Genomic DNA, 15,182 nt, shown 5'->3' on the forward strand with positions numbered 1-15,182 from the left:
CTGGCTGGCCACTACTGGAAGAAAGTGGGACTAAATGTCTGACCTAAAAGTCCTCTTCTTGTGCATGTTCCTGAGACATGGGTATTCATCAGCACTGTGAACATTTGTTCCACATACCTCATCTTTAACTCTCTGTGTCAAGGCCTGTCCCTGATTGGGAACATGCTGATTCTGTCTTTCTACCTCTTTTTTGGTGATAGAGTTTTAGAGCTGGGATTTGTAAAGGACCTTTGAGGTATTCTAGTGAAACTCTCTCATGGATTTTCTAGTCCAACAAAACAATAGCCCAAAAGGGGTGGGGTGTGGAGAGGTTTACATAAGTTATATGAGATGTGTTCCAGTTCCTATTATAATGTGTTCTGGGGAGGTCTTTGAACAGCCATGTCATTCTGTCACAGTGGTAAGTCAAAGGGGTTGTAGCATCTTAATGAAATGGAGTGCAATCCTAAATAGGTTTACTCTGAAAGAAATCTCACTGAGCACAATGGCTGACATCCTGACTAATGAAGCACACAAATAAAGGTTGGGGGTGGGGGACTGTGGGGAAGTGACTGAAGCCTGCACTCAATTCACCCAGTCCCTCTGTGCATGTGGGTAAAATGTCCCCATCGTTCTGCCTGTGCTCCAGAAGAGAAGAAACTCGTTGCTGATACTCAGCAACATGTTTCCTCTCTTTCACAGCTGTTCCAGAGGGCAGGCGGAGGACTGAGAGATTTGTTCATGGGCCCCAGTCATGACTCCGTTGTCCCTCTTTACACATGTGCTTAAATAGTCAAGATGTCAGCTAGTGTGACTGACTTCTGAGTAATCATGGATAAAATCACATGGTACATGATTAATATTGGCTTGAGCTTTCATCATAGAAGGCAATACAAATATTCTGAAACACAAGCCCTAGATGATTACAATATTTTTAATTGATTGTAAAATGAAAGAAAAATCATCAGTACAAAACTGTAATTAGTGAAGTATTTAATTGTATCATGAAAACGGAAATAATTTCAAAAACACACACAAATACGCAAAGTAAAAATGAGCAGACTGACTACAAGGTGTTATAAGGCAAATCAAAGTAATCTGCAGATTTCACACTAGGAGTTATGCAGACAGGAATAAATTGTGGTTTGGTTGGTTTGGTTTTTTTTTTTTTTTAAAGACACACACCAATCTGGTGTGGTTTTTTAAAGTAAATTTTATTTGTTCTCCCCCACAAATACCAGCAGTGGCATAAACCATGTGAATATGCTGCAACCTATGCAGAGACGAGTTGAGGGCCTACACTTAACTCCGCATGACTTTCTCAAAGCGTTAATTATTGCTTGTGTTTGCATCACCCTCTAAATTCCCTTAAAAAGAACATCTAGTTGTCTGGCAGTAGCATCAGACATTATAAGGAACACACAGCACCTAGCACAGCTTTCTTTCCCTTGTCGGCTTCCTTATAAGTCTTCTGCTGCCTTTTCTAGCATGGAAACATATCCATAAACAGTGAAAGGGAAGGCGGTGGGTGGGGAAGTCAGCAAACATGATCTCATAGTCTTTATTTCGGTCTTTGACCGGCACAACAGCAAAATAGGCAAAACTGGTTCAAACAATCTACTCCTACAAAAGAATAAAAAGTCTCTATACAATTACTTAGTATAATAAGTAGAAGAAGCTAGAAGTTAAAACTATGAACATAAAACTATATATAAAAGTTTGTCAACACTAATAACAGAATGGCACTGAGTATAAAGGTAGCAAGGCAGCAAAATTATGTAATTAATACAGAGCGGTGTTAAATCTCATAGAATATTTAGTTCTTAATGCGCTCGAAACAAATTTTGCTAGCTATAAGGCAAAACCTAGCCACAACATTATAGGCTCTAGAGTCATTCTGATCTGCCAAGAGGTAGACCTGACCTGCCAAGGTAAAAGGAATCAGTACCGCCTGGATATGAGCTAATATCTGAAGAGATGAGCTTATGCAGAATATCACGATAATAGTGACAGTACAAGAGTACATGAGCTGTCGTTTCAATCTCACCAGAACCACAGGGGCAAATACGCTCTCCATATGGAATTCTTTGATATCTCCCTTCCATCACAGCTATGTACAAGGCATTGCACTGGGCCAATGTCAGGGCTCTGCGGTACTTTGGGACTGTTAGCTGGTTTAAATAGTTGGTGGGGGTAAAGCTTAGAATTTGATTGCCCCAAAAGACACCAACCTGAATGGAGCCCTGATCAATTTGCCGCTCCATATCTTAAATTCTTTCCCTTATTTTGAGTCTGGCGTTTTCATAACCCAGGGTTAGCAGTGCGGTAGGACTGAAAAACCGTAATATATAGCCTTTCCTCCACCCCTTTTCCCCACCTTGAGTGATATATGTCTTTTAGCACCCATGGAGCTATACCAATGGGATGGAAAACCAGCATTCAAAAATTCTGTCTTTCAAAAGATGAAATATAGCCAGACCCCTAAGCTGAACAAAAGAGAAAAAGCCCTATGGGAGATACCAGGGCTCTGATATCAATATAGCAATAATTTCTGGCATGTTCTAAGTTTGCTATTTTATATATGTGAATTTTTTTTAAAAAATAGTATGGAGTCTGCATACGATACATGCTTCATGTGTCCAGCATGGGAAATTAATGTAGAGGGAAACCTATAGGTAAACATACAGGTTATCACAATAAATATTATCTCAAGAGACTAAGACCCTTTTCTTTAAAAGCTTCAACATATTCATGAACTTAAATGGCCCCTGGACACCTGAAAATTGCCCTCTTCCATTAAACTCTGAAATGGCCCCCTGAAAACATCTAGAAAATGCTGACAAGAGTTAGAGAAAGACAAGGAGAACTTCCTCTTCTCCACTGCAAAACATCATAAAAATAATTACATATACCCAAGCATGAAGGTGCTACTTTCTCATGGCTACATCCAAGACTTCTCTAATAACACATCAAATAAGGAAATTACATTGGTGTGGGGGAGTGCAGTTCACATAAGTTTCTATAGTGCAAAATTTGATAGAGTGGAGACGGACATGAGGCCTGCATTATTTCCTCCTGAAAGGAGGCCAGCATGGTGCAGTGGTTAGAGTGCCGGACTAGGACCGGGGAGACCCGAGTTCAAATCTCCATTCAGCCATAAAACTAGCTGGGTGACTCTGGGCAAGTCACTTCTCTCTCAGCCTAACCTACTTCACAGAGTTGTTGTGAAAGAGAAACTCAAGTATGTAGTACACCGTTCTGGGCTCCTTGGAGGAAGAGCGGGATATAAATGTAATAATAATAATAATAATAATAATAATAATAATTACCCCTGGACTTTGGGGCCGAAGTCCAGGGCCTCCACAGCCCCTGGGGGCCCCCAAATCCTCTTTAGTTTGTTCCATGTGGTGTGGTTGCCCGGCCGAGCATGATGATGCTTAATTTGCGCCGGGGGGGGGGCGCACTCCAGAGGCCCTTACATCCAGTCTCCAAAATTACCTAGGTGCACCTCTGAGTGGCATGAAAGGATGACTAGAGTGGTGTAGGACATAGGCATAAAGAAGTGGTTTCCATGCCATCAGGGAATCTATGAACTGGGCCCAAAAGAGCATCTAAATCTAAGCAACTCGCACTCTTAAAACAAGAGGAGCACTTTGGACATGTTGCTGTGGTGGGTTACCTTGGTGCTTACTTGGGGAGCTCAAGTTGCTTAAGCAGCATGCCTGATCTCTGCAATCTTGTATTATTATTAATTATTACAAATATGTATATGCCACTTTTCAACAGAAAGTTTCCAAAGTGGTTTACATAGTAAAGGCATGAGACAATGACTTCCTGTTCCTAAGCAGCTCAATCTAAAAGAAACACGAGGATAGGGAACACTAGCAAAAGCTACTGGGAGGATGGTCTGCAGGACTGAATAGGGATAATTGCTGACTCCCTGCTAAATATAGGAGAGTCGCCACTTCTAAAAGCTCATATTGGGCCAGTTAGCAATGAACACTCAGTGGGGCTGGTCTCTTATCCATCAACATGTTTGGCAGGGATGACAGTGTCAGACTCCTGGGAATGTGGGCAGTTGTGTGTGGGTATTCTCTGAGTTTGCACAGGAGAGAGCATTCACTTACTCCAAAAGTCAGCCTATAGGATCTCTGGTGGCTGGTTTGGGACTATATCCCACAAAATCACATGAAAACATTCAGGTCCATAAGGACTATTCAAAAACGAATCATCTTAAATCTAGATGTTAGGAAGCTGCAATATAATCCAAGATTTGGCAGGAGGTGAGAAGTAAAATAGCTTTCTTACAATCCTGTCACAGGTTCAAGAGGTGCCTAGCGGCGTTCCCTCTAAGGTGTGTGTGCTTACTCACACATTTTTTTGATGTCCACTCAGTTAATTTTAGATCCCACTCAGGTTGAATCAGGAAGGTCCTACTCTGAATGCACGTGGTGAACACACACTGCCTTGAAACTGCTACCCAGAACAAAACTTATTCTGTGCACTGATGAAAAGGCTTAGATTGAACACTGGCATCTGGGCAAATCAGCTTCTTTTTACAAATCCATCTATATTGAAGGGTACACTGTGCAGAAGCCCATGTCCCACCGGGGTTCATGATACCACAGTTCTTCTCTTTACCTTCCTTTGGCTCGCCTTTCGTAAAATCCCAATAACTAGGGGGGAAATGGATAACATGTAAGGGATATTTATACCAACATATTGAACTCATTAAGAACCTTTACTATGAGGAATGGCTTTTCACCTTTGCATGTCAGTACTATACCGGTCAATCGCTTAATTTTAGATAACTGAACTGGGGAATGGGGAACTGAGCCTTCAAGGAAACATGTTACTGAAAGATTAGAGAAGGAGGGACTAAAATAGAAATGGAACTTGCCCTTTGAATTACAAGTAGGCAAGGCCTGTCACTGACCGGGCAAAGTCATTTTGCATAGATTATACTTATAGGAAAGTTCAAGAAAATAAATATATGTAATAGAATTTTTTATTAATATGCTTGCAAAAGGGAAGTAAAAGAACAATTTTAAATGTATAGGATTTCAACTTCAAACATTATTCATTTTGTTGCATGATGACCATATATGGTAAATTTAAATCACAGTCAATTTGAATCTGAGAAAGATCTTCTGCTTTTCTTAGGTATGGTGTCATTTTGGAATTATTAATCTGATTGAATGTTAAAAATATGCTGAGAGCAATAACAGTTGAAATATTATTATTATTACGTTAATTTCTTCTAAAAATTGCAAAAAATTAGAACCTTTTCCCAAGCATATTCTGGTGTAACAAGTAGTGCATTTATCTAATTTCAGTGGCAAGATTGTTCATGCAAAAATTAGTGTCTGTAGGTCATTGGGAAGTATAACTTTCTTTCACACAAACTCTTCAAAATGTATAATAGATTCAATAGAACATAGACAACCACTAGAAGGAAGGAAGAAGCTGGAATTGTTTTAGAGCAGGATGTTCAATCCTCTTTCTCCTTTAAATCCCTTCTCATAATACCAGACTTGAGTTATCTCATGCCTATCAATTTGTAAGGGAATAGAACCACCCCAAAATAAGGTTCTGGTTTCTACATACTTATTCCACCCCAATATTCAGGAATACATTAATTTGCAAATAAAAGCAAAATAAAAACAGTTCAACAAGGCCCTACGGGATGATGAAGGTGTCTGTTGGGGAAAAAGGTGAAATGTGGGAGGGAATTTGCCTGCTTGAGCCCCTATAGTATCTTAGGATACAGGATCTTAGGATACAGGATCTTAGGAGCAAGATTAAGCTTGGGAACATGTTCACTATAAGATTAAAAAACTCCTCTCCCTGCATTATATGGTTGGGTTACAGGAAAAACGACACCTTTTCCCTTTCTCACTGTATGGAAATCTTATCCCTCTTCCCCTTCCCCAGTATATATCAATAAAATGTCCAGCTTTGGGGCTAGGAACCAGTCATTTAGTGCTATACAGCACAGTGCGGGGAGATTTCAGGGGATGGTGACGAATTTTTTGTTGTTGTTCTCTCTGCCTGAAATGATCGTGGGAGGTTCTCCCACGATCATTTCAGTTCTCTCTGCCCACCTGAAACCTCCCCCATCCACCCCTGCAAGCCCTGAAACACAAGGCTTCTGCTGTAAGCTGGCTGGAGCACTGAACAGGAACTCCTGTCTCATGCTGTGGAGCAGGGGCATAGGAAGCTTTGCAGGGACCAGGGGACAAAGTCTGACCAGCGGCTCCCCCACCCTATGGGTGTTATTTTGTGCATGCAAAGTGTGTGCATGCCCCAAGACATGCTCCCTGCATATGATGTCATATACAAGGGGGAGGGGCCAGTGCAGATAATGGGGCTGTCACAGCACTGGCATCGTTTCATTTCCCCTGTCAGTGGCTGGTGGAATCGCTGAAAGTGAGCTCCAATTCCTGGATAGAGCTGACAGGGGAAATGAGGAAATGAGACTCTGCCGGGGCTGTGACAACCCTGTTCTCTCCCTTGCATCTGACATCAGATGCAGGGGAGGGGCCAACATCCAGGAGAGAGAAGTGTCGGTCCCTCCCCAGCCAGTGTGAAGTGCTTGCTGGAGAGGACAGGGGCATGCCTCGCGCTCCTAGCCGGCGAGCACTTTGCTTGCCTGCTGGGTGTGGGAGGGGGCAAGGGGTGCCCCAGATCTTTGGGGCTTAGGGACAGTTGTCCCCCTTGCTCAACAGTTGCTACACCCCGGCTGTGGAGGCACATTTTGTTGCAGGTCCCCACTTGTTGCATTAGATGATGATCTTAGTATAAGGGAGGTAGGAATCATCAAAGCAGGAAACAGGTAAAAGTCAAAAATAATGATCCTGAAGTGTCTGAAAACAGAAGGGAATTATGAACAAATAACCAGCACATGATAATGGGATATACTCAAGTGTTTGAATCTATGGCAACAGATAACATGATATAATAAAATAATAGGCTCTAATTTAATCAGTGTTGCTAGCACTGGACACATGGCGGACGTACCTCAAATCTCTTGACTGCCTCCTTGCCCCTCATGCCTCCACCAATAACCTTGTTTGGACACAGCAGGAAGATGTGGAGGTGTGGAGAGAGGCACACACGGGGCTGGACCTGAACATTCCAGCCCAGCATGTGTTCCCCACGATTCCTTCCTCCATCCCGAGCTGCCTCCTCCCTACTCCATGCATTTGTCATGGAAAGGGAGAGGAACAGAGCTGAGTGCCTTCTCCCCATTTGTTCTTCCACGCTCTGTCCCTTGACTTCCCATTTGTGCACAAAAGGGAAGGGAAGGCACTGGGGGATAGCTTTTTGGGTGCATGGGTTCCTTGACCTCATGCTCAGCAGCAACCCAGCTGCTGGGCTCAGTGGAATAGGTGGTGGGTAGAGGAGTCAATGAAGCTGAGCTGCTGAGTTAAGTGGCGTCAACTGAGCTCAGCCCAGCTGCTGAGCTCAGTGAGAGGGTTGGTGGTGGAAACCCAGAATGCAATAAGTGAGATCACACACACATACACACACTGTTAACCTCCCCACAAACTCTTGTGTGAGGGGTGAGATACTAATGCACAGTAAATCCCACTCCCCACCCCAAGAGTATAGCTATGGGAGAACAGCCCCATATTCACTCCTCTCCCTGGCGGCCCTTTACAGTAAGGGAGATAATGGAGAAAGTAGGGAGTGGTGGAGCTGGGGGCGCCTCAGAAGCTGGGGGGCCTGGGTTCTTTGAACCCCTCCGCCCAATGATAGCTACTCCCCTGCCCCATCTCATGCAATCAAAAATTCCACAGTGACAAGGCTACCACAAGAAGTGATTGCCAAATGGAGTAGTGGAAGTACTGCACCCCAGGTGGGAACTAGTGGCTCTTCCATATTGACTTGTCACTGTTATGTGTGAAGCCAGTCTTTGATTTTGTCATTAAAAAATAAACAGATGTGACTCACCTCGTAGATACATGTAGATCCATATCTTGCCACATCCACTTTCCTTCTACCTCACTGTCGGTCATACCCAGCCAGTATGTATCACTGATGCTATTTTTCAGAAAACCCTGGAATGAAAGGAAGAAGTTAACATTAACATAAAGAAGGGAAGAATTTACTGATTTAGATGCACTTGATGGAAGTCTGAAGGAAACAATACTCTCTTCCAGCTAACTACAAGATTGGACAAACATTTAGTTTTGAAAACTAAAGGCAAAATATCGTAAATGGAGTTTATGACAGCCATCATTCTGGGATAATGATGATCAAAGGGGAGTGCTCGGAGCTCCTCATGCTTCCAGCAATTCCTCCTCAAACCTTCATTAGCCTCACTCCGATAGCCATTTTCAAGGTATAGGAGCAAATTTTTACTGTGCTTAAACCAGGCTTCCTGTTGATCAGGACTAATTCTCAGCCCCCTGTATCACCAGCAGGGTCTGTTAAAGCTAGGGCATTCGCTGGAGAAACAAGAGCCCTACTGGTAATCTGGTGATCGTAGAGAGCCAATCAGTTGTATTTTATCTAGTCATATTTTGTATTTAATTCTTTGCACATTTGTCCCAGTGGGGATCCTATAGAGACTGTTGGGGAGGGGTCAGAAAGGGAAAAGCAGGGGTCAGAAAGGGAAAAGCAGGGGTCAGAAAGGGAAAAGCAGGAGGAGAACATGGAGTAGTTGCTGAATAAACTTTTACTTAAATCTACATAAGATTTCTTTGTGTGCATGAGGGAAGCAGCTATAAAACACAATCCCATGCCACACTGCTTGCTCTAAGACTCCCAGAAGTGGTCATACCCTCAGCCTGATCAATTCAAGGGAAGCCACCAAGTTTTATCTATCTCTTTTCTTGCTCTATGCCAGCACAGGGACCTGAATGCCTAAGCAAAAGAATTCTCAGTCTATGAGAATCTGGATTCACTGAGATCTGCAAGGATCAGCAAGACTCTACAGTGAAGGATGGACAAGTTGAAGAACTAGAATAAGGAGATGGAAGGGTAATATCACCACAGAGGAACTCTCATATGCAGATAGTGAACAGTAATGGCTGTGCACCACATCAACATTACAACGCTGTCTGCAATAAGAAATAAAACTAAGATTCCACCAACAATATGTGTTTTATTTATTGCATTTCTTTATTTCTGGAGGACTGAATCTTGCCTAGCTATTTGAATTCTAATTAAAATATACCTTTGGTCAAAAGACAGAATATAATGCTCACAAAGTGAACATGCATAGCTATGTGTAGACCTCCTGAGATGGACCTGCCATCTGTTCCTTGGCAAAGGAACTCACCTGCTCGTCATCAGAACAAATGCTAACCAAATGAGCCCTCTCGCTAATGCAGTCCAACCAAGCATTGTTCCTGTCCTTCCTCTCTGTTGAGAAGTAATAGCAGTTCCCCCCTTGGCTCTTCCAGCTGGTGGGACAGGAATGGAAGAATGTGATGTTTTTGCTGCTGCAGGTGGATGCTGCAAAGCAAATAGGTATGGGAGACTGTTACTGCTTTACCGTCCTTTTAAACATGAGCCAGATCCATACATTTTAGCCATTGGTACCACCTCAGGGGACGAAGTAGTGATTTTTGGCAATGCTCATAGTGATTTTTGGCAATGTCTACCCACTAGAGATGGAAAATAGGTGATAACACTGGTGTACTTAGAGATTTCTCTGTGTTGCCACCCCTTCTTTATCACTATCCCCAAACAGCTGAAGGATGCTTTTGACTTTACCACCATTAGTGCTTTTTTTGCATGCTTTTAAAAAGCAGATGAGACTCTTCATAGTTATATATATTTAGGATGGAAGAATTACTGGGGAAAGTTAATGCTCAAGATGCCCTTGGAAACAGGGATCAATTACTAAAGGACCAGTTAATTCATGGCGTGAAGAACCCAGTCCTCAGACAGGAGTTGTGGCTCAGCTGGTATCATAGGCCTCAGGAAACCTTTGCAAAATTTAAGCACATGTCTCTACAGCTTTATGATAAGACTGCAAAGGAGAGCCTGGAGGAATTGAATGAGCTTGAGAGTGTACCTTTGGCACGATGCATCCTTAATCGTCTTCTAAAAAGTCTCCCCAAAATGAAAGTAAGATTACTTTTTCTAGCAAGGAAAGTGTTTATGGCCGTTTATTAAAAAGAGGGAATTAGCCAGAAAAACTAACTCAGGATTTAAAATTGGAGTTGCAGCAGCAAAAAGAGGAGACTAGGGGTGGGCAACCATATCATGCCTTTAAGAGGAAGAGAAGGCCTTCTTTGCAGCAGAGTATAGATGGCAGGCCCACTTTTGATCTTTAAATAGAGGGGTAGGACATATTGGGAGTGATTTGTATATAGTTTAAATGCCAAATCCTGGAAACTGAGGCCTAAGCTGTCGGCAGACTCCAAGGACACAGCAGCTTATACAGGCAATTAATTGGACAATGTTTGGTTATGGGAGTTAGGGATGTACATGAACCATTCAACATCAAACTGGTCCAAAACAAAACAGGCCGGTCTGACAGTTCAATCACGAACCAAACTGTCCTCCAAGAGAGGTGGGCTGGTCCACGATTGAACTGAACTGAGCCCAGTCCATTGCGGACCGGTTCAGCCTGGTTCAATCTAGTTTGACAGTTTGAGGGGCTATGCCTATAAAGGGAAATCTGGTGAGGGGATTTCCTCACAGGAGGGAATCCACATGACCACCCAAATTTGGTGGTCATTTTAAATTTTTAAAGACACATCTTTTAAAAGAGGCTTTTTAATGTTTCACCTGTTGTATATATCTGGTAGGTTCTTTAGTCTTTATGTAGAATTATGCTAGCTTTGTAATAGTAGTGATATATAATGTACTTGGCTAACTTGCAAGTTATAAAGATGCAGGAATATATATTAACAATAAACAATGTATTAATGTTTAACATAGAAATAACTGGCTGAACTGCAAGCCCTTAATAATCTAGAGATAAGGAGCAATGTATCAATTGTACTAGCTCACTTCTGTAACCCAATAAGCCATGTGATCTTGACAAATTGGAATGCTTAAGTAGTACTTACGAACGGTATGTATGGAGGAACACATGAGTGAGCAACATGAAGAGGGCCCCTAGCCCCACTCCCTCTCTAACACAGACAATGTTTGGAAAGACACCAAGGCCCGAAGAATCGGTGAGAACCAGGGAGGACTGCCAGTGACGTTGTAAAGGAAGAAAGAGCTGAAGGAGACAGGATGAGTACGTCTTGTAATCACAGAGATGAAAGTGGACTGCAAATGTACCAACTGGAACCGGACTGGAAACTTCCCTTTATAAGTCAGGCAGGAAACCAGAAGACCCCTGAGAAGCACTAACATCCCAAGCGAGGCCTCTACGCTTCTTCTAACACCCCTTTCAAAGACTGATCACCTTTGGAGTGGGGCTAGGTGAGTATGTGTGTGTGTATGTGTGTATGTATGAGTTAGAAGCTAGCTTGCTGTTTAATTGGCTATAATAAACATGGATCCTTGATTGAGTAAAACCAGCTGGTGTCTGTGTCCATTTCCTGGGGCTACCTTGTTGTTGGTGGTGCAGTGCTAAAAGGACTTAGAGTAAATAAAGGTCCCACATTTAGTTTTTATAATTCTTAGTTTTTAGCTTTAAGATTTTAATTTAGAATTTTAAAAGCTAATTTTGATTGTGGTTTTAGCTTGGATTTTTAACTTGTTTAATTTGGTGAATTTTATTAGTCTGATTTTATATTGTAACTGTTTTATAAATGTTGTGAGCCGCCCCGAGTAGTAATGTACTGGAGGAACAGGGTATAAATGTTTTAAATAAATAAATAAACAAAAAACCAAATAAATAAATATCCTCTACCACAGGTGGAAGAAGTGTTCAAAGCTATGAATGCTTCTGCATGGTTCTCCACTTTGGATCTGGCCAGGGGCTACTGGCAAATAGAGATGGTTGAGGAGGACAAGTGAAAGAGTGTTTTCAGTATACCTATGGGACTCTATTAGTTCAATCGCATGCCCTTTGGAATGACTAATGCACCAGCCATCTTCCAGATGTTGATAGAGAGATGTTTACATTCAGAGCACTTTAGTACTGTTACATTTGGATGAGGTTATCTTTTCATGGACTTTTGAGGAACACCTGAACCTTTTGGAAAGACTTACCCCAATGGGGAGAATTGGGCTTGAAAGTGAAACCCTCCAAATGTCATCTTATTTTTATTTTGTTTTTTAAGTGCATAACCTATCTGGATCATTGGGTATCAGCAGAAGAGATGAGCAGACACTGAACAGATTGAAGCCATTGTGAACTGGAAGTCACCCACAACTGTGCAAGAGGTTCAGCAATTTCTAGAGCTGATAGGATATTTCTGCAAATTCATCAGAAATTTTACTGTCATTGCAAGGCCATTTCACGTGCTCCTAGAAGAGCATAAACTGAAGAAAAACTGTTCAATAACCTGGATGGAGACTTGCAAAAAGGTGTTTGAGGAGTTCAAGGGGAATTGGCAAAGTTCCAATATTAGCATTCCCTGACTATAACCTTCCTTTGATGCTAGTTTTCAAAGGTTGGGAGCTATACTTGGTCAACAACAACCTGGAGGAGGGAGAGTTATTGCTTATGCTAGTAGAGCTTATTAAAAAAAATCAGAGAGTAATGATGAAAATTACAGTTATTTCAGGCTTGGATTGTTAATTCTCATATAGGCCATTACTAGAAAAAGTTAAGAATGATTTCACTGGAGTTAAGTTTACTATGTTCATAGAAATGGCAGGGTATATTGGATAAACAGAGAGGCCTTTGTTAGTCTTGTGGAAGACTGCCCTACTTACATAGAAAGGCTGGAGCTGTTGGAGATGGAGTTCCAGTGCATCAACCTTTTGCACCAACTATCTTACCACTAGGGGCACTGGGAGCAGAGCTAGTTAGTGAGGGTCTCCTTACTTGTCCATGCTTGCCTCTATTCTATGACCCCTGCCTTGACTCCTCAGGTACTTCCCGTAGTGAGTCAGTCCTCTTCCTTTCCTCCTAGAGAGAAGGTGGAAAATCTCTCTCTCTCCCTACCTATTCATTATGTAGCTCATAGATAAGATAAGTCTTTCCTATCCCAAATGTACTTCACCAATATAAATCAATTTAGTTTAGACTCTACAGTGATCTCCATGCGTGTTACTTAAATAGCTGCAACAACTAAACTCTGCACTCTGTAACTGGAGTGGTAGCTTCTTTAGTGCTTTGCTAAATAATAACAAACCCCAACAAGAGCCATATCTTGAAGTGAATACATTTCCTGCAGGAAAACATGTGGCAGCATTGCTGAGTATTATGGGAGGAAACACTGACAGTCTTGTGCACCATTTGATCGCTCCAGAGAAGCCTGCAACCAAGTATTTTAAATAAATAGTGCAAATTGTGCAGTGACATTTATCACCAAAACCCCTGATTTCAGCAGAAGGTTCAGATTTCACAACAGGAACCAGCTTGAAGGTGAAACTGTTACCTCATTTGCAGCAAAATTTAAAAAGCAGCAAGAATACTGTGACTTTAAGGAAGGGCTTAATGATGCACAGAGACAAATTTGTACATGGAAAATCCACAGTGAGAGTAAACAGAAGAGACTCTCAACTGACGATAACCTTTGCTTCAGACGGGCTGTAGAAATTGGATTAGCCGTGGAGACAGCAGCTAGAGAGGCAGTGGAGCTGTAAGGAAGAGCGAGAGAACAAACAGAAATGCACAAAATGGCTGCTTCACAAAGCAAAGAACAACCTGTTAGAGACTCAGTCCCTGTTATTGGTGTTGAAAAGGATCCCATTCTCCTGTGGAATGTAGATTCATAGCATAAGGTGCATATTGCCAGATATGCAATAAAATAAATAAATAAATAAATAAATTTTTAAAATGCAATAAAAAGGGGCACATCCAAAGAGTTTGTGGCACTAACAGGAATCCAGAAATGTTCACAGCATTGCATAGAAAGAAAAACGTCAAGGTCCATGTCCTGAACATTAATAGTAGTGATTCAGACTGTGGGTGATAAAGCAAATCTGGGACTGTATAATAGTCTAGTATAATAGGAGGGGCTGGTTTCTCTTTAAGGGATAAGTCCTAGTCTCTGTGTGTGGGTTTGTAATTGCAAGGGTTAGAATTTGAAAGGGTTAGATAACTCCAGTGTTTGTTGTTTGTCCCTGCAAGGGTTAGAATTTGCAAGGGTTAGGTAACTCCGATGTTTGTCCCTGCAAGGGTTAGAATTTGCAAGGGTTAGCTAACGCTGGTGTTTGTCCCTGCAAGCGTTAGAAATTGCAAGGGTTAGCTAACTCCAGTGTTTGTTGATTGTCCCTGCCTGGAGGGGGTGGAGTCAGCTAGGGATGTGGGAGGCCCCACATTCCTTTGACTCATCCTGTGTCAGTTGGAAGACTACTCTCTACATAAGAGGTGTAGGGCCGAGAGCATAGCGAACAGGGATAGCAAACAGGACATAGGAGTTTTGCAGGAGTTTAGTGGGAAGTGTGTGTGGGAGCCTGGAACAAGCCCCAGTGATCACAAGGAGACTGGTGGAGAAGAGAACGTAAGTACAAATCCCTTCCCCATATTCTTGGGGAAGGCTGCTTGGACAGTAAATACCTGACCATTACAGCTGAGACCTATCCTTCTAATAAGCTATCTCTAAATACTGTAAACAGCCAACAAAAACGGTATGAAGATAGAAGGCCAGCAGGGGAGGGGGCACTTCCCAGTGTATTGCACAGAGTGCCACATGTATGACTATTTGCCCCATGGGCAGAAGTCATGGTCGTGTACTCGGTGCAAGGAGCTCCTGGCTCTCAGGGAGCAAGTTCGTTCCCTTGAGACCAAATTGGTAGATCTGGAGAAGCTCAGAGAGACAGAGAGGCATGTGGACGAGACCTTCAGGGACATGAAAGAGACATCCCACTCCAGGGCTGATAGCTCCTCTGCTGTCAGGGAGAATGAGCGTCTCAGGCAAGGAGGACATCAGTCTGAGGAAGAGGGAAATGCTCCTTTAGAAGGGACCCCTTCCATGGATGATGAGCCCATATCCTCTCACACAGGGGATATTCCTCTGGGGTGTGGGGGCCTCCTTGTAGTGGGTGATTCGATCATTAGAGGTATAGAGAGATGGGTTTGTGACCCGCGGGTTGACCGCACGGTGACTTGCCTGCCTGGTGCAAAGGTTGCAGATATCACGCAGCGTCTAGATAGGCTCTTAGGCAGT

General features: G+C 42.6%; 1 protein-coding gene across 1 annotated transcript in view; it reads right to left on the reverse strand.

Moving 5' to 3' along the window:
- Positions 1-4,471: 4,471 nt before the first annotated feature.
- LOC128344011 (C-type lectin domain family 17, member A-like) overlaps positions 4,472-15,182 on the reverse strand; it is a 41,481-nt gene continuing 30,770 nt past the window's right edge. The window contains exons 7-9 of the mRNA XM_053293449.1: positions 9,269-9,444; positions 7,936-8,042; positions 4,472-4,655 (exon numbers count right to left, since the gene is read on the reverse strand). Of these exons, the coding sequence (XP_053149424.1) occupies positions 4,472-4,655; positions 7,936-8,042; positions 9,269-9,444 (467 nt within the window). The remainder of the gene's footprint in view (positions 4,656-7,935; positions 8,043-9,268; positions 9,445-15,182) is intronic.

This window comes from Hemicordylus capensis, chromosome 2 (genome assembly GCF_027244095.1).
Source record: "Hemicordylus capensis ecotype Gifberg chromosome 2, rHemCap1.1.pri, whole genome shotgun sequence".
Classification (NCBI taxonomy): Eukaryota; Metazoa; Chordata; class Lepidosauria; order Squamata; family Cordylidae; genus Hemicordylus; species Hemicordylus capensis.